Below are 22,192 nucleotides of genomic sequence, written 5' to 3'. Positions count from 1 at the left end.
TAAATGCTATAAATGAACATGCATATTTACCCATTCTAATCTATTGATGATTTGAAAGCATTTTGTGCTTTGAATGGGTAAAAAGTGACATATTTAAAGTAGTTTTAAATCATTCTAACCCCCTTGTAAGAGTAAATGAATTTTATTTCAGTCTATTCCCAATATCCATCCAAATTCAATCATTCATATATCATGTCTAATTTGCTCAGAAATTATTAAATATAACTAGTCTTCATGTTATTATTAGGTCATTAAATATGAAATGTCTGATTTCAAATCAAAAGCATAGTTTATTATATTAATATATCGAATAAGAAGCAGTACAGTTAATCAAAGTATGTGCCTTAACTATTCACACAGCTTTGACATCTTAATGGTAGCTTGTTTATGCCACTGGCAAAGAAGCCTGGAGAGCGACTAGCAATGAAATCATGAAAGGCGTTTCCCACACCTTGTTGAGAATTTAAAATTTTTTTGCAAGAAGCGGTCTGAAGTCTGGAAGAAGTGGTAGTCTGTTGGTGCAAGGTCTGGTGAATATTGTGGATGACAGAGAGTTTCCAAGTGAAGCTTCTGTGGTTTGAGCAGCATTGTTTGTGCAACATGCGGTCAACCATTGTCTTGCAAGTAGATTGGCCTGTCTCTGTTGACCAATCTTGGCTGCTTAATCACAAGCATCCTCATCCTGTCACCCAAATGGTTGCAGTAGATATCCATTGTAATCAGTTGACAAGGTTTCATGAAGCTATAGTGCATACTACCAGCACTGGACTACCAAACAGACACCATTAGCTTATTTTGATGAATATTTCATTTTGGGCTGTGTTTAAGCAATTCATCTTTATCCAACCATTGTGCCAAACACTTGTAATTTTCAAAAGAAGCCATTTTCAATGTGTAACAATATGGTGTGGAAATGGTTGACCATTATGTCATGACAGCAAAGAAAGGCAAACTTCAAGATGATTTCTCTTCTGACGCTCCTTTAATTCATGCAGTACCCATCTATCAAGTTTTTTTTTACCTTGCCAGTTTGTTTCAAATGGTCCAATATTGTTGGAATAGCAACATCAAACCTTGCTGCTAATTCACATCTAGGTTGAGATGGATTCTCTTCCACTACAGCTTTCAGCTCATCATTATCCACGTTGGTCTCAGGTCGCCCAGGTGGCTCATTTTCAAGATTAAGATTTTCAAGATTAAAATCACCAGAACAGAACTTCTCAAACCATCGACATACTGTGTGTTCATTAGCCACATCCTTCCCAAACACTTCATTGATACTTCAAGCTGTCTACACTACATTGGTTCCATGACGGAATTCATTTGAAAATAACATGAACTTTTGACTTATCTATGGTTTCACAAAAATTGCTCTAAAAGAAATTTTGAAAGATGATCACAAGCCACAATGTGCATTTGAAAAACTGAGGATGTACCTTCGCAATAAGAATAAAACAAGAATGACAAAGTGAAATGTCAGAGACATCAACTGTCAAACGTAGTACCTAAGGAAATAGGACATTTCATACTTAATAACCTAATAAAGGACTTGGAACTATCTCTAGGTTGAGTTGGATAATCACCAAACTTTATATTCCATTTATATCTGGAACCCAAGATCATTTCTACAATTGTAAAGCTTTTTTAGACTCCTTTCTTCTCTTGCCTGTGGAATTAAAACCAACATGACTGGAGGACATAATTCTGTAAGTTTCTCCTCCTTCTTTTGTATTTCTGTCTTTTAAAATTTTATATCATTTTCTTTCAAACTCTTTCTAAAAAAGTGAGCCTTTTACTGAAATCTTCCAAAATGAATGACAGAGAGTTAAAAGTGACAGAGGATGTGAAAGGCATATTCAAGCTCTGTTTCCTGTTTTTGCAGCAACATTTCCATGCCTGATGGCCAAGGTAAGAGCGTTATTCGGTGGTGGTCCTTGGAACAGAAATGAAGAAAGAAAAATTTGTCTTTATCATTTCTCTATTCATTGTCTACATTTCTTCTTTTTTATTCTTCCTCATCCTTCAGGCATTCAGGATTCCCAGAATCTACCACATAGTGTCCCATATGGAGTAAGAACTTTACCCACATCCCAAATTTGGCTTCCCGTTCACTTTTGTCAACTGGATTTTTAAAATCATGTATGCTTCTTGAAATGTGCAATAGAGTTCTTTTCTGTATGCAATAGTAAGTACATGGGCCTGACTAAGTAAATGTCACCAGCTTTGAAGCGTGATGTACAATAAATGAAGTACCTGTTGAAGTGACTCCCTTTACTACAGGGATGCTGACTTGTTGAGCTCTCTCAGAACTGGATTATTAAATGATTACAGGGCATATTGCAGGGAGGTAATGCCCAAATATTTTGAACCAAAAACTTCCTTGTGACTTTTCCTGGGCATGTTTCAAGATCAATATCCAAAGTGTTCCCTTGTAACAGGCTACTTATCCATCACACTTGGCACTAATTCCCCATACAGATAAGAGTGTCCTTATGTGGTAAATCAAAAACTAATAACATTCTCATCCACTCAAAAATGCATTCTGAACCGGGAAAAGCTGTTGATGAGAATTCTCTTTTTCCAAAGCACATCTGCACATGTGTGTCTGTATCACAGCATGCTTGCTCTATGCGGTCTTGCATTTTGGCTATTTCTAGATTTCAAATGGCCTTTGTGTGCTTGTGCATAATGTTTACTTGCCTGCCTGGGCAACAGCTTCCATGTGTAATGTGGTTCTTTGTTTGTATCTGTGCATGTACCATGAATGTGCATGCATTTTCTCTTCTCAGCTCTCTGTAGATTTAGCTCCAATCCTTGCATCATTTTTATGGCCCCTTGTAATGTTGTGATGTTTGCTTTCATTTACTTTTCATCAGTGTTCATTGGAATTTCACTCTGAAGTAAAGTGTTAGAAAAATAAAAATATGCTCTCAGCTCCAAATACGCTCTTCTTATTTTTCCACATCATGAAATGTGGCATGGATAGAACTTGCTTTCCATCCTTAACCTCTTCTGTATGTGTAGAACCTATTGCATCTCTTACTTACTCCTCTTATTTATTTTTTATTTTACAAAGAATGTATATTTTATAACCAATAAAATACATTACAGATCAATATATTAAAAATCTTACACTGGCTTTGTCCTGATTATTTTAACTTAAAATGACACTATCATTTCATGTACATTAGCAAAAGTTTCCAGAACACGAAATCCAAGCATTGTCATTACAACTAGATGGCAGGTAGAGTTTGAAGTGTCCATGAGTTTGAGCACAGTGGACACAATGCTCATTTTATCTTTAAATGGAGCAGAAAGGGATAAAACGTAATGCTAAAAATGAGTTACAACATGAAATTTATACAATTCTATTAGTTGGCAAGTCTTACTCTTCATATTTTATAGTTGCATGAAAATATTAATAATTTCATTTTATAGATGAGAATATTAAGGCCCAGCATGAAGAGTGGTTTAAGTTTTCCCTTTTGTTGCTTACCTATTTACCCCTAGAAAATTAGTCACCTCTAGAAAATGAGTCCCATCGAGGTTGAAGGAATTAATAACTTACCGGAGGCTATACTGCAAAAACTTGATAAACTGAATAAATTAGGTTTATATTACAACTGCATCTATTTTTGTTGATCCTTCGACCTTCTTGAAACCATGTGCTGTGTTTGTCTGCTGTTGGACTTTTCTCTAACTTGGCACAGGCACTCTGGTAGCAAAACCAAAGTGAGAGGGAAAAAAAGAGAATGAATCAAATGTGACATTTGAAATCTGCTGAAAAATGTTTGGAACTCTTTGAAGATAAAACCCCTAAGAAAGGATTATCTGTTCTTTATGGATTTCACACACTGTAATTTCCCAAAGATTTTTAATCAACTTACTAATACCAGGGCATAAGATGTTTCAAAGCAGTTAACAAACTAACAATAAGAAATAGAAATTCATTCATCTATTTTTGTAAAGAACAGTGCCCTTTCTCTCCTAATATAAATGTTTTCATTATTTATTGTCTCCTCAAGCACACTTAGACACATGACTCATAATTGAGAGATAGTCCTTCATACGTGTTCCATCACCCAGTGGCTTTGATTGAGGATGATGATGCAGAATGTGTAAAGTGCCTGTATCAGTCAATGGAGCTGCAGATAAATCACTGGAACTGAGTGAATCATCAAGTGTAACTTCTGGATTCTATGAGAAATCTCAGTCCCAAATGTGTTAATGCAACTTCCTCTCAAATAGCTGTGGATTTTACTATTAGGCTATTAAGTATGAAACGTCCAATTTCCTTAAGTACAAAGTTTAACGGTTGATATCTCTGACAGTTCGCTTTGACACTTCTTGTTTCATTTTTATTGTGAAGGAACATCCTCATTTTTCCAAACGCATGGTTAGGCTTGTGGTTATCTTCCAAAAATTGTTTAAGAGCAATTTTTGTGAAACCATGGATAAGTCAAAAATTCGTATTATTTTCGAGTATGAGTTCCATAGTGGAATCAGTGCTGCACGGACACCTTGAAATATCAACAAAGTGTTTGGGAAAGGTCTGGCTAATGAACAAACAGTATGTTGATGGCTTGAGAAGTTTTGCTGTGGTGATTTTAGTCTTGAAAATCAACCATGTGGGCAACCTGAGACCAAGGTGGATAATGATGAGCTGAAAGCTGTAGTGGAAGAGAATCCATCTCAACCTAAGTGTAAATTAGCAGCAAGGTTTGATGTTACTATTCCAAGAATATTGGACCGTTTGAAACAAATTGGCAAAGTAAAGAAGCTGGATAGATGGTTTCCACGTGAATTAAACAGGTGTCAGAAGAGAAATCATCTTGAAGTTTGCCTTTCTTTGCTGTCACAACATAATGGCGAACCATTTCTACACCATATTGTTACATGCTGAAAAACGGAGTCATTTGATAATCACCAGTGTTCCGCACAATGGTTGGATAACAATGAAGTGCTAAAACACAGTTCAAAACAAAATATTCATCAGAAAATGCTTTGGTGGTCCAGTGCTTGTATTATCCACTACAGCTTCATAAAGCCTTGTCAATTGATTACAGCAGATGTCTACTAGAACTGGTTGGGTGAAAGGATGAGGATACCTGTGATTAAACAGCCAAGATTGGTCAATAGAGATAGGCCAATCCTCTTGCAAGACAATGGTTGACCACATGTCGCACAAACAACACTGCTCAAACTACAGAGGCTGGACTTGGAAACTCTCTTGTCATCCACGGTATTCACCAGACATTTCACCAGCTGACTACCACTTAGTCCAGGCTTTGGACTACTTCTTTCAAGAAAAAATATTCAATTCTCAACAAGCTGTGGAAAATGCCTTTTGCAATTTCATTTCCACTTGCTCTCCAGGCTTCTTTGCTGCAGGCATAAACAAGCTACTGTTTGACGAAAAGCTGGCAAAACTCTGTCGATAGTTTAGGCACATACTTTGGTTAATTGTACTACTTCTTGTTTGAGACGTAATAAAGTACACTTTTGATTCAAAATCAGACATTTCATATTTAATGACCTTAATGACATAATAGAATCATATAATTTAAGAGCTGTTAGAGACCTCAAAGATCTTTAAACCCTCTTCTTTAACTTCTAGGTGAGGAAACGAATACTCAGTTTAGTTAAGAATTTTGATACAAGGTCACATGGTCACATAACATGATAGTGGCCAGTCTGAACCATAATCCTTTTTCATTAACATTCATTGTCATGTCCTTTTCAAAATAACTTTTACTTTATGTATTTGATGAATGCAATACATTCACCTGTCTCTTTTATTGCTCAACATTCAAGGATGTAGAAATAGCTATAAGTTATGTTACTGTATTTACAGTTCTAAGAAAATACTGAAAAAAACACCTTTCTTTCATTTTTCAAGATATTTGAATCTACTGATGATTATGTACTTCAGAAAATTAGACACCATCTATAATTAATGTTTGATATTATGAAAGGAAAAATAAAACACTTCCTATGTGATGAAATCAACTGGGAGAACCCAGACCTCTGCCTGATGTTCCATTAAAAAAGTGCCCCCATTATCATCATAAATTAAAATGCTCCTTCTCGTTATAAGCGTTCTTCTCCCATTGCTTCTCTGCATGCACTGATATTTATGGGATCAATACTTAATTTAGTATCAGTATGTTTAATCATAATCATCCAGAGTGCTATGTTTAGCTGAACCTATAAAATGTACTATAATGATTCTAAAATGTTTAATTTAAGAATCACTGCCTCTGTGCATATGAATCAGAGACCTGTGTTTAATTATTGATAGCAATTAGTACACAGAAGCAGACAAACACCATCTGGTGGTAGAAATGCTTCTATAGCTGTCCTCCTTTCACTCTTGGTTCTAAAGTAATGCATCATTGATTGGATTTCCCCCAGTGGAAAATTGGTTTTCTTTCCATACCCCAACTACTGGCATTTCTGTTGCTTTAAGCCCCAAAATATCAACAGCTACCATTCTCTGAGCTAAGACAAAGCCATCAGAACTATGTGGTGGTCAACTTAATTTAGGCATCATAATGAGATTCCGAAGAAAATTTTCAGTAAGAATTCCCCACCCTGGGTGCATCTCATGAATAAAAAGAGTGATGTTAAAATGATTGAGCCACAGGGTCAGACATTCAGAACAAAAGCAGTGATCAACAAGAAACCTATAGTAAATGCCAAATATTAACTAATTAGGAAAATATTTTATTCAGAGAAGAACAGGTGCACATGTGTGTATGTGTATTTGTGTTGTGATATATGATTAAGGCAGGCAGCCTTCTTCTATATAATAAAGTTTAAGAGAGTTTCTGAAATGAGAGTAGAGGTGATGAGTATTGTGACTACTTTTAAAGGGACCTACCATTGTCATCTCACCAGGGCATAGGGTACCTTTGTATACCTACTATTTCCTCAGCAAAACTGCCTAAATCCAATATGGGAATATGTCATCATGGCCCCAGAGCTGACTCCTCTGTATTCCTTGTTCTTCTTATTGTTAGCCCAGCTCATGTACTCCATCATACAGCTGGGCCTGAGGCAGCCCAATCTTCTGGGCAGTTACCTCCAGCATTGAGAATCCCCACCCAGAACTCCTCAGATCAAGGTTTTATGGTTTGTCACACAGTCCCCACTTCAACAGGCATGCAGGGTAGAATTTGCACTTGCCATTCCATCTCACTGAGCAGAGTGCAGCCTAGAAGGGGTCTTGCCACCCAGACACACACTTTAGCAGCCAATGACAAAGTGCTCAATAGTTCTTTATGAGCAAGGTCCCAGAAACTGCTGGAAGAACTTCTGTGGGCCAGGGTCAAAGAGCACTGCACCATAATCAAGGTGACACTGGAGTTTAAGAGTGATTCCAGGCTCAAGAGTGATCCCAAGAGTGAATGAAGGTTTAAGAGTGATCCCAGGCTCTGGTCTCAAATCTCTGACCATATCTAATTTGGGTATCTGTGTCTTCACATATATGGCTTACTTTATCCATTTGAAACTGATGTGTCCATTGGTGGAGTCCAAGCCAGAGGAATCAAATCAGTGAAAGCAAAATAACAGGAGTCAACTACAAAGTCTAATGAGCAGGAGAAGGGAGTGCTGGCAGGAAGTTTCGGGTTGCATTGCAGTTCTGGATGATGTGTCCATTCGCAATGTGAGGCCCAGCCCCACAACCCAGAGCACTGAGGAGAATCAGGTCTTGGTACACATTTAAATCAGCTCTGCCCATTGTGTGTCATAGAGTACAGGGGCTGGGGTAAACAAAAAGAACAAGAAGAAAGAGGAGTCAGCTCTCAAGCTCCGGTATATGGGAAGAGGGCATGAGGGGAGCCTGGTAGACCCATCCAAGTTATTGGGGATCAGCATACAACCCAGTCTGGAAGGAAGTCTGGGACAGTGAGAAGAGTGCCTGAGAATTTCCAGAGAAAGGGAGGAGATCGATGCCCAAGCCCAGGTGTCTATTCTAGGTCAGTGCATCTAAATCACATGCCATAAACCTGCAGGACTATGGGCGCCACATTCAAGGTGATAGCCGAGCAAGGGAAATCTGGGCACTCCGAACCAGCTTTTATCTTTTGTATCTATTTTGCATAGCAAATGCCTTCTATCTATTTTGCATAAAAGACTTGTATGGAAGATTTCATTTGACGAAAGTGTTTAATCAAAACAAGCCTCTAAAAATTTACTTGACTAGATGAAAAGGATGATGAGAATGCAGCATCTCAGAAGCCAGACCTAGTCCTGCTTAGGTGAGCAGTGTGTTTTACCTCCAAGGATCGATGATAAAACTTACAGCTTCAGCTGCTATTATGACAGGTTCAGAAACTGTGGCTATCTAGGTGGCTATCTAGGCAAGAGATGAGTAAGGAGACAGGCAGGGGCAGCTGAGATCTACAAAACACTCTGCAGTGCAGAAAAAATGAGTGGGTTGGGTCCATGGGCTGGTATCTGGTGTGCTTTCAGAAACTGAAGTTTGAAAAACAGGTTTCTGTAATGTGACCCCTGCCAGTGGCAGAGGACTTGATCAGACCTCTGATTTTACAAGGAGAGATACATGGGTTCTTCATCCAATCCACTGATTTAATCCAATTTCTGTAACGATGTTAAAAATATCACAGATTGCTATACTATTTTCTTTATACATCATCCCTGAACTATAGATAATTGTAGCTACAGCTGTTCATGAAATATTCATTCATTTGCGCATGGCTTAAGAAAAGTCCAGAACAATGACACAATTGCAGTGGGGCAAACTTGTTAAAAAGGTCACCCATATATTTCTCCAAAAAAAATATTCTGGCAGAGGATCTGAAATGATAATTTTTATCATATAAAATAACAAATTGAGCCAGGTCCTTGCTGCTGGGAATACATTCTAATTATGTTGTTGCAAATATATGCCAAAGAAGAGAATGCATTTTTGTACTGTACAAGCAAGTCCTTCTTGGTAACCCCTATATTTCATGGCAGAGCCTCCTCTACTTAAATAATTTCCACAATTTGCTACTGCTATGACCACGCAGGAGTGGGGATTGGGGGAATTATACAGTATATTCATGTGACAAGTACATTTGTACCTCCCTAATATTTTGAAATTAAAAAAAAATTAAAAAGAGAAAAAAATTGGGGTGGGGGGACATCAATATTCTGTCCCTTGCAGCAAGGATGACATGAAAATTTTTTGTTCCCTTTATCAAAAACCTCCTTTTAGATCTATGTCACCAAACACATTCATAACACTCATTGAACATGGTCATTTGACTAGTTACAGAGAATAAACTTCTCAATCCAGTGTTTCCTGACTTTGGAGGGAGAGATAGATATTAATTAACATATCTGGTTGCCTATTATAGCGGGGAGGGAGCTTCACTAGTGTGGTAGAAACAGCCTACCAGTCCACTGAATTTGCGGAATGTTTATTCCTCTGGAGATATAACTGGATGACATTCCCCAGATTTTCTTGATATCAGACTGAGTTTTACTAATGGAATGTGAGTGGAAGGGATGTATGCCACTTCTGAATCTGTCCTATAAAAACCTTACACGACTTGATGCAAGACTGTGACTTTGGAAGCTACTGGTAAATTTTATGTGTTTGAATTACACTTAGAGGAAATTGCCCTCCAATTAGGAGCACCTATTTTAGACTTTATTTAAATGATAAATAAACTTCTAAAATATTTTATCTATTGTACATTTTGGCATTCATAGCAACAAAAGCCATTACTTAATTCACATAGCTAGTACTCAGAAGACTTGAATTTTTGTATGGGCTCTACCATTAGATGATGACGAGGTTTAAACTCAGATGAGGTATTTAATTTTGCCATATCTCAGCCTCGTCATGTGTATAATGGCAATAATGATGCTTTTTCAACTCATCATACAGGATTATTAGAGAGTCCTAATAAGATAATGGATCTGATAGTGCACTGCAAACCATGCTGTGTGATATGAGTGCAAGACACTATAAAATAATTTGGAGTACTCTGATCTCCCAAGTGCCCAGTAAATTGAATTGATACACCCACTCTGTGAAGAACAGATCTTGTTTCTTCTACATATGAATGATTTCCTGCTCAGCTTCTGAAATTCTAATTGGTATAGATGGAACATCATGATGTTCCAAAGAGAGACTTAGCACATGATTTCCTACAGCCGTGCTTCTCACCCCACAGTATGGAAATACTCCCCTGTGCATGATTGTTCAAGGTAAGCACTAAATTAAAAATAAAAGTCATTTGTAATCCGGTCTACAACTTCACTCAGACTTATACCACATTAATCTCACTCTCTATAGTAATCATACAAATGAAAAATACCCCAAAGTTGTGAGCAATATGATGCTCAATTGGTCCAATTCTGAAAACCCAAAGAAGTATTTCAAATTCACTAATCCACTTTTCCATTTTTTCTTTTGTTTGCATATATAGAGATTCGTATATAAAGTTAACATATGTGTTTTTTGGGACTTTTCGATAAAGGCCATTCTCACTGGGGATAAGAAAAAAATATGTGTTTTTAACCCAATGAACAATAATGTTTATTTAAATTACCTGTGTGATTTAAAAAAAGTTTCCATACCACAAATGACCAGCAGATTTAAAATCCATGCTGTTAAAAATTATGTGATGGTGAGTGACACATTGTTTCTTTACAAACTAAGGTATACCTGAGGCACCACTGCAGATGTTCCAGAACCTCACGTCCCTCATGCCAGTCCTCACTCCCTACTCACCTCCTTCTACGACACCCCTGTGGTGCCCCAAACTCCCATTTCTTAGAATTCTGCATTTTTTAAGTATATACATGTTTTAAACTTTTTTTTTTTTTACTTTATAAAAAGGAAATCTTGTAATATATAATCTTTTGGAGATGACTGTTTCCACTTAAAATTACATTGCTAGGGTTCATCCATATGATGATACACCACTGTAGTTTATTTGTTTTGATGGTTGTACACTGTAGTGGGCAGGATAACAGCAACCAAAGATGTCCCTGTCCTAAACCTCATAACCTGGGTATAGGTTAAATTACATGCAAAGGAGAATTAAGGTTTCAGATGGAATAAGGGGATGATATGTGGAGATTATCCTGGTTTGTCAGGATAGGCCCAACGTAATCACAAGCATTCTTACATGCGGAAGAAGGAGGCTGGAGAAGGCATGTCAGAATAATTCAGCAAGCTTTCTCTATTCTTCAGAATAAATAAAGCATGTCAGAGAAAGACTCCACTAGACATTGCTTGTTTTGAAGATGGCAGGAGGCAATGAGCCAAGGAATGTGGGAAAAGTCTAGAAGCTAAAGAAAGCAAGAAAATGGATTTTTCCCTGGAAAGAAACACAGCTCTGCTGATACCTTGATTTTAATCCAGTGATGCTATTTGAGACTTCTGACATTCAGAACAGCAAGATAATAAATTTGTATTGTTCTAAGTCACAAAGTCAGCTGTAATTTGTAACAGCGGCAATAGAAAACTAATAAAAATAGTATATAATTGTGTGACTATACCATAGTTTACTTTTCTACTCTCCATTGAGGGATGCTTGTGTTGTTTTCACACCATTGCTATGGTGAACTATGATTCTGAAAACATTTTCGTACACATCTCTTTTTGCATATATGTAAGTTTTTCTCTTGTGTACTTAGATATGAAATTTCTGTATCTATGGATTTAAGAATCATCTATATAAAAGATAAATTCAAATTATTATCCAAAGTGGTTGCAAAAATCTACATTCCTATCAACAATATATAATAAATTATATAGTTCTACATCCTCTTGGCATTGTTAAACTTTTATCTTCTTTTCTAACTGAATAGGTTAAAATAGTATCTCATTTCAGTCTTTATTTGCAATTCCCTGATTACAAGGAATGTTGATCATTGTTTTCTGGCCAATGTGTTCTTTCTTATAGAAATATTTGAGGGTTTTTTGGCCTACTTTCAAATTAGATTATTTTTCTTATTTATTTGTTAGAGATTTTATACAATTTTATACTAATCTTTTGTCAGTGACGAAAACTAAAATTTCTGAGGACTTCCATAACTGAGACTATTTTAATATGACAGTATCATCCAATAAAAATTTGAGATTTTAACATCTTTTCCTTCAATACCTTGAAAATTGTGTCCCATGTTGCATCTTAAAAACATCTCTGCCTTTGAACATGATCTATTATTTCTCTAAACTTTTGAAAGTTTTGTGGTTTCTATATTATACTTACATTTCATTATTATGTCCGCTTATTATTCATTATTGGTGCTGCTTCTTGGCACTGTAAACACTTTCAAACTAATATTGTCATCTTTTTTAATTGTATAAAATGAATCTCCATTATTTATTCAAGTCTTTGTTCCTTTTCATTTTTATTTTTCTCTCTTTCTGGAACTAGCTATATGCTGGCACTTATACTTCCAGCTTCTATATATCTTAGCCATATTTTTATGTTTCTTTAATCTTTTTATTGAGGGAAAGTTGATTTTCTAAATCTGATCTTTCAGCTTGCAAATTCATTCCTCAGATGTACCTCATCTTTTCATTTAAAAAAATGTACTTTTGGCCGGGTGCGGTGGCTCACGCCTGTAATCCTAGCACTCTGGGAGGCTGAGGCGGGCGGATTGTTTGAGCTCAGGAGTTCGAGACCAGCCTGAGCAAGAGCGAGAACTCGTCTCTACTAAAAAAAAAATAGAAAGAAATTATCTGAACAACTAAAAATTTATAGAAAAAATTAGCCGGGCATGGTGGTGCATGCCTGTAGTCCCAGCTACTTGGGAGGCTGGGGCAGTAGGATCGCTTGAGCCCAGGAATTTGAGGTTGCTGTGAGCTAGGCTAACGCCGTGGCACTCACTCTAGCCAGGACAACAGAGTGAGACTCTGTCTCAAAAAAAAAAAAAAAAAAAAAAGTACTCTAGCCATTATAGTCTTCATACATTTCTGATTAGGTTTTTTATGCTTTCTTGAGTTTATTTTATGTTGTTAATCTTCACACTGGCATTGTAAAGTCACTAGCATTCCCAAGTCGCTAACTGAGATATAATTGCCCAACTGAATCAAAACACTCTAACTTGTGGTCCAATTTAATCTTAACTCTTCAAAGATACATTTGCAATTTAAAAGTATGACTCAGATTAACTTCTAACTGATAGAAAATGTGGGCTAGTAGATTTTGGCAAAGGGTACTTTCTAATTACTTGACTAATTTCTGAGCCATCTAAGCTCTCCCCAAGAGGCACAGCATAGTAGGAAATATTTAGTACTAATTTCTCAAAGCCTGCTGAATAAGGGCCTGATTCATTCAGACTTGGTCTAGAACAGGGCCTTGACTCACCCACAGCAGACAATATTTGTCTAATGAATCAACAAATAGATACCACATGAGAATAATACAGTTTGGTGGTCTCAACTTCCGTAATTAATCAGAGTAGAAAACTCCTAGATGAAAATAGAAACTCCTGTGTCTCATTCGCCTATTTCTAAACCTGCGTGGGTGTGTCGCAAGAAAATAATGCTCACTCCACTCTGGTATACTATAGATTGCGATGCTTTTAAGAAGATAATGTTGTGCGGAATATCCCCAGTACATTATTTCACTGAAAACTCTTCACTACAGACCTTTAACCACACTGCTCAAAAAAGCTGATTTTCTTTTTTGACGTAGTAGGGGCAAGACTGAAATGAGGAAAGGAGGAGGGGAAGTTAAAATTCAATAGGACCTTTATGTAGAAAAGGGAAAAAAGTGTCCAGGTCTCTTGAACAGCAAACACCAAGACAGAACTAATATGCAAGAATTTTATTAGACGAATACCTATGAGAGGAAAATGGGAAAGGAACCATAAAAGGCTGGTAGCGCTGTCAGATTATGATACAAGTCTGACTTTGAGTTAAGGAGAGGGGGAAGAAGAAGATTGGATATAAATGTCCTAGATCACCATACAATCTAAGGAGTGTTGGATAAGGCCTTCAAGGAGTCTTCAGATCAAGTCAGCATCAAAGGAGGACATGTCTTCTAGAAACAGGTCTGGTTTAGAATCCCAGCTGAACTAAGGCACCAGCTGGGAGCAGCCGCCGAGAGACATGACTTCAGTGCAAATGCAGCCATGCGTGTCAGGGCTCAGTGGCTTGGGCCCTCAGTTAATTTTATTCCCTGCAATTTGAAGTCTGCAAAGCCCTTTCTCGTAACTGCCACAAGCCCCAAGGTGTTTGAATTTCCAATTTCTGGTCAATCAATGGTGGAAATTTTCAAAATGGAGAACAACATGGTCAGAGTGGAATTTTGGAAGATAACATAAGCATCTCAGTTCTTGCGGATAAAAAGGATAAAATACATGTGTTTGCCTATAATAAATGCCAATTAAAGGATTTTTTTTTTCTCTAAAACTTCTGTACTTACATGAATTTGGTGAATAGCTCTCTATAAAAGCAACATTTCTTGCCTTCTAAAATCCCATTATGACTCAAGATGCCCTAGTATTTATAGCGTCAATTTAGACCAGAGGTAGGGAAGCTTTTTCTGCATAGGGCCAGAGAATAATTATTGTAGGATGTGGGGGACAAACGGTGTCTATCACAATTATTCGACTCCGCCTTAACGGTGTGAAAGCAGCCATAGATAATTTGTAAATGAAGAGGCATGGTTGTATTTCAGAAAACTTTATTTACTACAGTGGATGGAAGCCTGGATTTGGCCTGATGGCTGTAGTTTGCAGTTCTCTCACCACTGATTTAGACATTTTAAGGAATCAAATACATATACATATAGATGGTCCGTTACATCAAACTATTCTGAAATTCAAGCCAACATGGTATGTTAGAAGTTTCATATTTAAGGGATTGTGAAAGATAAAGGTCAATAGGTAGCCAAGGCCCAAATCCTGAAGTATTATTATGTTCATTTCTAAAGAATTTGAATTTTATCCATGGGAATTCATTACTGAGTTTTATGCAGGGAAATGACATAAACAAATCCATATTTACAGATCAATTACATGAGCAGGGAGAGGGATGTGCAGTTGGAAAACAAACAACCAAGAAATTGTGCAGCAACCAGGTTAGCAAAATCTGAAGGCCTCCCTCAAGAGGAACTGACTGCAGTAATTAAGAAGAGGAGTGGGTAAGAATGCCCTGTTGAGAGCAAGATTACCAGGGTTCAGTGAACTTGAATGTAGAGAACAAGCAAGGGAAAGTGCTCTGGAAAGATCCAGAGCTTTGTTTAGACTTGAACCTCTGGGTGCATGTTAGTGGCCTTTTGTAATATAGAGGACATAAAATGCATATCTGATTTAATTGTGTAACATCTCTTAAAGGACCCAAAGTTTGAGTTGCCTGTGAAATGTTGAACTGGAAACGTTTGGTAAGCTCTTGATTACTTGGCTTCTTCGCTCAAGAGAGAGGTTCTATATATGTCATAGAATAGTGGATTGAGCATGGAATTCTGAGAACAACATATAAGGGAGGGATGAAGAAAGATGGAAATTAGAGAAATATTTGCATTTCTGTGCTTTCCCATTACGTTTTTCGTCTTCTCTTTGAATGTTGAGGTTTTCTAGTGTCTTGTCATTCTTCCCCTTTTCTGCCACGTTATGTGAATTTCTCTAGGTGATTTTGGTTTTATATACCTTTGGCTCCAAGTTTATGAAACTTCCAGATGCTATTTCTTTACTGAAATTCTAACTTATATTTTCCAATTGATTATAAAGAGGACCAATTCCAGACAACATTAACTTAAAATGTCTAACATTTATCTAAAATTCTTACCTAATCAGTATACTCAACCTCTAAACTCTAACAGAAAATTAACGCTGTCAGTTATCTACCCAGTATACCTCCCTCATTTCTCACCTGTGGTCAATAGTCCAGCACCTTGCCTTCCTGCAGGTATCTCTTCCTCTCCACTGACATGGTCCATGACATCAGCGTCACTTGCCTTGGATGACTGCATATCTTATCTGGATTACTCATCCCAATATTTCCCAATTCCAGCCCATGTTCCACACCACCGCTGAATGAACTTACTGAAAAGAAATCTTGTTTTGAACATTAAGAACTATTCAGCCCTTGACATCTTCATCCTCGACAGTCATGTATGACATAAGATTTGACAACAACAGTTTTTGACCTATTTGAAGGACCGTGTTACCTGCCATTGCAAGGGAGTTGAATAATAATTCGGACCAAAGCTGAATGAGACAGAGAGAGCTTTTCACAAAGAATTTACTATGTTAATTTTCCAAATCTTCTTCCTTCAATGTCATTCTCCTCTTATCATATATTACATAATTCCCACATCTTTTTGATAGGATGAAATAAAAGAACTTCTCAGGAGAAGTTGTTACTATAATGTCACATTTTCTTGTTTATTCCAAATATTAATAATCTGAATTCCAGACTTTACATTCCAGCCACATTTTCTTCCCACATCTTTTATTTAACAATGGTGATGTCTGGTCCCAATTTGACCAGCTGGGAAGAGAAGAGACAAGGCGTAAATATAATAACATGACTTATTAGTGTTCCAAGCCATTTTTTTCTTAAGGTAAAATGTTGCTTGTCTATTTACTCCTTTCTGACGATATAGCTCACTGTTAATACAATTTAAATAGTATGCCTTTAACAATAATAATACCAATAACAAAGCTAACAATTGCTGCTTCAATATGCCTGGCATTTTTATAAGTGCTATATATGTATTAACTCACCCAATCTCCGAAACTAAACAAGGAGGTAGTTACTATTATTGTCCTTGTTTAGAGATGAGGAAACAGACATGAAACTTTCTTGGGGTCGTGGCATGTATTACTAGTTGGACTGGATATGTACCACATAGTCTGATTTCGGAATTCAAGTTCTTCTCCATTACTCAATACTGCTTCTCTTAACCATGTGCTGTGCTAAAGTCATATGATTGACAATGCAAACTGATATTATTCTTGCCACTCCTATCACTTCTTGAATAAAATATAAACTTGTCAGCTTGGAATACAAAGAAGTCCACATATTTCTGCATCATATTTTGCCTCCAACCCCCTCAAGGGTTCTTCTGATGGAGTCTGAGCACCTGCTGCTTTCACTGACCTGCATAATCTGTACATGATTCGACTCCTAACCTCATGATAACTGGGATTACAACCAGATACACGAAGCTTATTGGCATCCGTGTCTTCTCTAAAACATGAATTACTAAATTTCAGAGTGCTGTCTCGATTACATTTGCATTCTCAAAACCTAATAGGAACTCTGAAGATGCACAGATAAATAAAAAATCAAAGAGTATATTATCATCCCTAATTATTTAAAGCCTTAATTCTTAAATGAGCATGTTTGGTTGTGCTTAATTAAAGAAAACACCACATGTTTGGTGTTTTTGCACATCCTGTAATCCCAAACTATGGAACTACATGTCACTTTTGATTATGGTTTGACAATATTTATTTATGTCTATTCAACTTTATTCTATACATAAAGAAAAAAATAAGGTGGCCCTTTTGATTACATCATCCCTGCATTTTACTGGGAGCATTTATCGCCATAATCCCTAAGGCAGCCTTTCAAAAACAGGCTGTTTTTAAAGAAATTTTTATTATTATTTTTTTAGTTCAGCATATTATGGGGGTACAAATGTTTAGGTTACATATATTGTCATTGCCCCACCAAAGTCAGAGCTTCAAGCATGTCCATCCACCAGACAGCGTGCACTGCACCCATTAGGTGTGACTATACCCCATCCTCTCCTCCCCCCCCCACCTGCCTGACACCCAATGAATGTTACTACTAAACGTGCACGTAAGTGTTGATCAGTTAATACCAATTTAATAGCGAGTGTATGTGGTGCTTGTTTTTCCATTCTTGTGATACTTCACTTAGTAGAATGGGCTCCAGCTCTATCCAGAATAACACAAGAGGTGCTAGATCACCATTGCTTTTTGTGGCTCCACGGTATACATATACCACATCTTATTAATCCACTCATGTATGTTTCCACATCTTTGCAATTGTGAATTGTGCTGCTATAAACATTTGAGTACAGATGTCTTTTTTATAGAATGTCTTTTTTTTCCTTTGGGTAGACGCCCAATTATGGGATTGTTGGATCAAATCGTAGTTCTATTTGTAGCTCTTTGAGGCATCTCCATATTACTTTCCACAGAGGTTGTACTAGTTTGCAGTCCCACCAACAGTGTATAAGCATTCCTATCTTTCCACATTCATGCCACCATTTATTTTTTGGGGACTTTTTGATACAGGCCACTCTCACTGGAGATAAGTGATGTCTCATTGTGGTTTTGATTTGCATTTCCTTGATGATTAGAGATGCTGAGCATTTTTTCATATGTTTGCTGGCCATTATTCTGTCTTCTTTTGAAAAGTTTCTGTTCATGTCATTTGCCCACTTTTTGATGGGGTTGTTTGATATTTTCTTGCTGATTTTCCTGAGTTCTATGTAGATTCCAGTTATCAGCCATTTATTGGATGTGTAGCTTGTGAATATTTTCTCCCATTATGTAGATTGTCTGTTTGCTCTCATGATAGTTTCCTTGGCTGTGCAGATGCTTTTTAACTTGATCAGGTCCCATTTATTTATTTTTGTTGCTGCCGTGATTACCTTTGGGAGCTTCTTCATAAATTCTTTGCCTAGGCCAATGTCTATAAGAGTTTTTCCAACATTTTCTTCTAGAATTCTTATAGTTTCATGCCTTAGGTTTAAGTCTGTTATCCACCATTAGTTGATTTCTATTGAGGGGTGAGATGTGTGGATCCTGTTTCAGCCTTGAAAATTTTTATTAATTCCTTCTTTTATTAATTCCTCTGCATAATTAGTTACATTTCAGAAAAATATTGTGGGGTGTTTTATGTATGTATTATTTGCAAATTTATGTTTTTTGTCTACAAAGTAGCAAAACAGAGCAGACAAGAAACCACTAGGCTGGTTTCGAACTTGTTTAGCACATGCATTTCCTAATTTAATATACATTTACAAAGTATTTTTTGTGCGTTAAACCTGTGTTCAGGTAGTTTAAAATTTAGTGGAAGACATAGACACTCATTTAATAATGTATCTAAACCACAAGTCTTTATTCTGTGTCTAAAATATACTTCATATATTCTACTCACAAGAACAATGAACTGTAATATAATAAATATTGTTAAGTTTTCTGAGGTTATATAATATGAGTGGGGATGAGTTTGGTATAGTATTTGGTTATAGCGCAGGGGTGAGACACCTCCCTGCTATGGGAGAGAAGGTAGAAAAATCAGAAATAATTTCTCAAAGGAAATTGGAATTTAAAGGGTGAATCCTTATTCATATGACCTTGGAGAACTAACTGAACCGTTTGAGCCAGATAAATTCATCTGAAAAAGGATAAGATTTAATCAGAAACCATATGACTTCTCTTCTGGATTTAAAATATAAATTTATGAAAAAATAGAGAATATAACTAATGGAAATCAAGAACAATATTTTCCCTTAGGTTTAAGACTTGAAAAAAAGAGCCTGGGATTGAATTATAGAGTGCCTCAAATGCCAAAACTATACCTTTTATATATACCATTGGTTACCAAACTATTTTGAAATCTCTTCACCATTAAAAAAATTGAATATGCCCCCAATGTATGAATATCTATTCATTTATGAATTATAAACATGAAATAAATACATTCAATCTCATAAATATGTTTGCAGAGTCTAGACAAATAAGGAATACTTTCTAACACATTTTATTATCCTGATATTCGAACATCTCAAGAAAAATATAAGAAAGGAAAATAATGGAACAACCTTAATCAAAAAAATAACTGACAAAATTTTAAACAAAATGTTAATGAACTGGATCTAGCAATACATTTTAAAATATGGTAAAGTTAATTTAAACTGAGAAATGTTACTTTGATTTAATATTAGAAAAATCAAGTAATATAATTCACCACATTAAAGAATCAACAGAGAAAAACTATGGCTTCATCTCAATAGATGTAGAAAAGGCAACTGATAAAATTTGAAAGCCCACTAATGATTTAGAAAACCTTTAAACTCCTTTTTCTTTAAAATCCTTTTCCTTTAAACTGCTTTTCCTTTAAACTCCTTTCGAAATAGAAAACATTTTTTATCTAATAAAAGATATCTTAAAAATTGCCCAAAAGCAGACTTTATAATAAATGATAAAGTGGTTTCTTTATAATTAAGAAAAATACAGTGGTGTTCATTTTATTCTCACTTATTGAATAATATATTAGAAGTTGTGGCTATTGCTCTATGGTCCTTGTGTTTGCATGTTTTCATAAAATCTAACAAACTTACTCTAAATTTTTAGCAAAGAGAAAATAACAAAAAATTAAGAAAAGCAACCAGGTAGAAGGCTATATCAAATAGCATAAAGTATTAATGTTGTGTGAGATTAGCACTTAGGCCAGAACTATAGCATAAGAGCCCCCAAAAGACCTACTATACATATTTGGAAACTTCATTTATAAAGCCGATACACTGGTATTGAAGATCATTGGGAAAAGTGTGGATTTCTTAACAAATGATGTTTAAGTAATTAGTTATCTACTTGGCAAATAAAGAAATTAAAATGTGATTCCTACCTGATAGCCTGGTCTTTCACACAAGCCCTATCAACCTCTATCATTCATCCTCTCTTCTTCAACAATCCCTTCATGCAGTCCATAGAATCTTAGTTATTTTGGAAGGCAGAGTAGGCTTTCTTCTGAAATTGATAAATAAAGAGTTTTAAAATTCTATTGTCTCTGCCATTAATTTTAAAATCGATTTTAAGAAAATAAAAACAATCATCATTCTTCTCTGATACAGCTGTGACATCCATTTGTTGAGGCAGGAGAAAGAAAATCATACAGGAGACTATGTCTGTGAAATGGGGCAGGGCGTAAGATTAAAAAAAAATTTAGGAATAAAACTACATTGGCTATTATATCCAGTCCAGAAAAAAACTGAAGATATGAACACCATTTGGAAAATGATTACAATCCACATTTGTGAAGGATGAGGTTCATGCTTTGGGTTAGGGACAGTAGAAACAGGGAAGAACAAACTTATTCAAGTAAAACTATGCAGGATTGCTGCCATGTAATGTAGGTAGCAGTGGGAGATGTGAAAGTCACCAAGATTTTGAATGTTGGTTTCATTTAGACTCATCTCATTAGTGATGCAAGTGGAATTGATGGTTGTCACAATGGGAAGTAGCTTTAGTGGTAAAGATGATGTTAAGTGTTAAAGAGTAATACTGAATGCAAGCAGAAATACCCTCAAAAACTTTAGAAAAGTAAGGTTGAAATCCAGACTTGAAGTTGGAGTTCAAGATAAAAATCCATGAAGAATTAGTAATTTACTTGATTACTATGTTCAGTAAAGTCTGGTCAATTTCAGGAAGATACATGAGCCAAGGCTACTGAGTGAAATGTTTGGACTCACAAAGCCTATCTTTTTCAGGAATTTTTCCTTGTCAATCCTGAGAATTATGAAATATTTACACACATTGAATCTAATAGCAGTATTCCATTTTTCTTTCTTTCTTTTTTTTTTCTTTCTTTCTTTCTTTCTTTCTTTCTTTCTTTCTTTCTTTCTTTCTTTCTTTCTTTCTTCTTTCTTTCTTTCTTTCTTTCTTCCTTCCTTCCCCCCTCCCTCCTGCCTTCCCTCCCTCCCTCCTTCCTTCCTCCCTCCCTTCCTTCCTTCCTTCCTTCCTTCCTTCTTTCCTTCCTTCCTCTCTCTTTTTTTTTTCTCTCTCTCTCTCTTTTAGAATCTGGAGAAAAATGGAACTTAGTTGCCTCAGTGGTAATATCAGATTAGGCAGGGAGATTTTTTCACTTTTACTCATGGTGGAGATTTGCAAAAAAGTAGTGATTATGATGAACAGTACTTGTATTATTAAAACATTATGATTATTAATAAGGAATGACAACTGTGTTCTTATTTATCTATTAGACTTTAATCTAAACTTACCTGTAAATAGCTTATGTCATTGCTTAAAGAAAACTTAAACATTAGCCTTTTCATCCATAAAACCACAGCAAAAATCCCAATCAATCAAGGAGAATAAGAACTGCAGGAGGGGTAACAGAGAGAGAATATCCTGAAGGAGGATCACCAGAGTGCAGAGTTGGAAAATTCATTAAGAAACAGAATTATAAAATACTTTCTGGCTGGGCGTGGTGGGTCACGCC

General features: G+C 36.2%; 1 protein-coding gene across 1 annotated transcript in view; it reads right to left on the bottom strand.

The window, feature by feature from the left end:
• SYT4 (synaptotagmin IV) overlaps positions 1-15,923 on the bottom strand; it is a 54,930-nt gene extending 39,007 nt beyond the window's left edge. Inside the window, exon 1 of the mRNA XM_012660006.1 lies at positions 15,857-15,923. Coding sequence (XP_012515460.1) covers positions 15,857-15,923 — 67 coding nt within the window. The remainder of the gene's footprint in view (positions 1-15,856) is intronic.
• Between the last annotated feature and the right edge of the window lie 6,269 nt (positions 15,924-22,192).

Source organism: Propithecus coquereli, unplaced genomic scaffold (genome assembly GCF_000956105.1).
Source record: "Propithecus coquereli isolate 6110/MARCELLA unplaced genomic scaffold, Pcoq_1.0 Scaffold647, whole genome shotgun sequence".
Taxonomy (NCBI): Eukaryota; Metazoa; Chordata; class Mammalia; order Primates; family Indriidae; genus Propithecus; species Propithecus coquereli.
The sequence above is the reverse complement of the archived record's forward strand: the minus strand, read 5'-3'. Positions and strand labels throughout refer to the sequence as shown.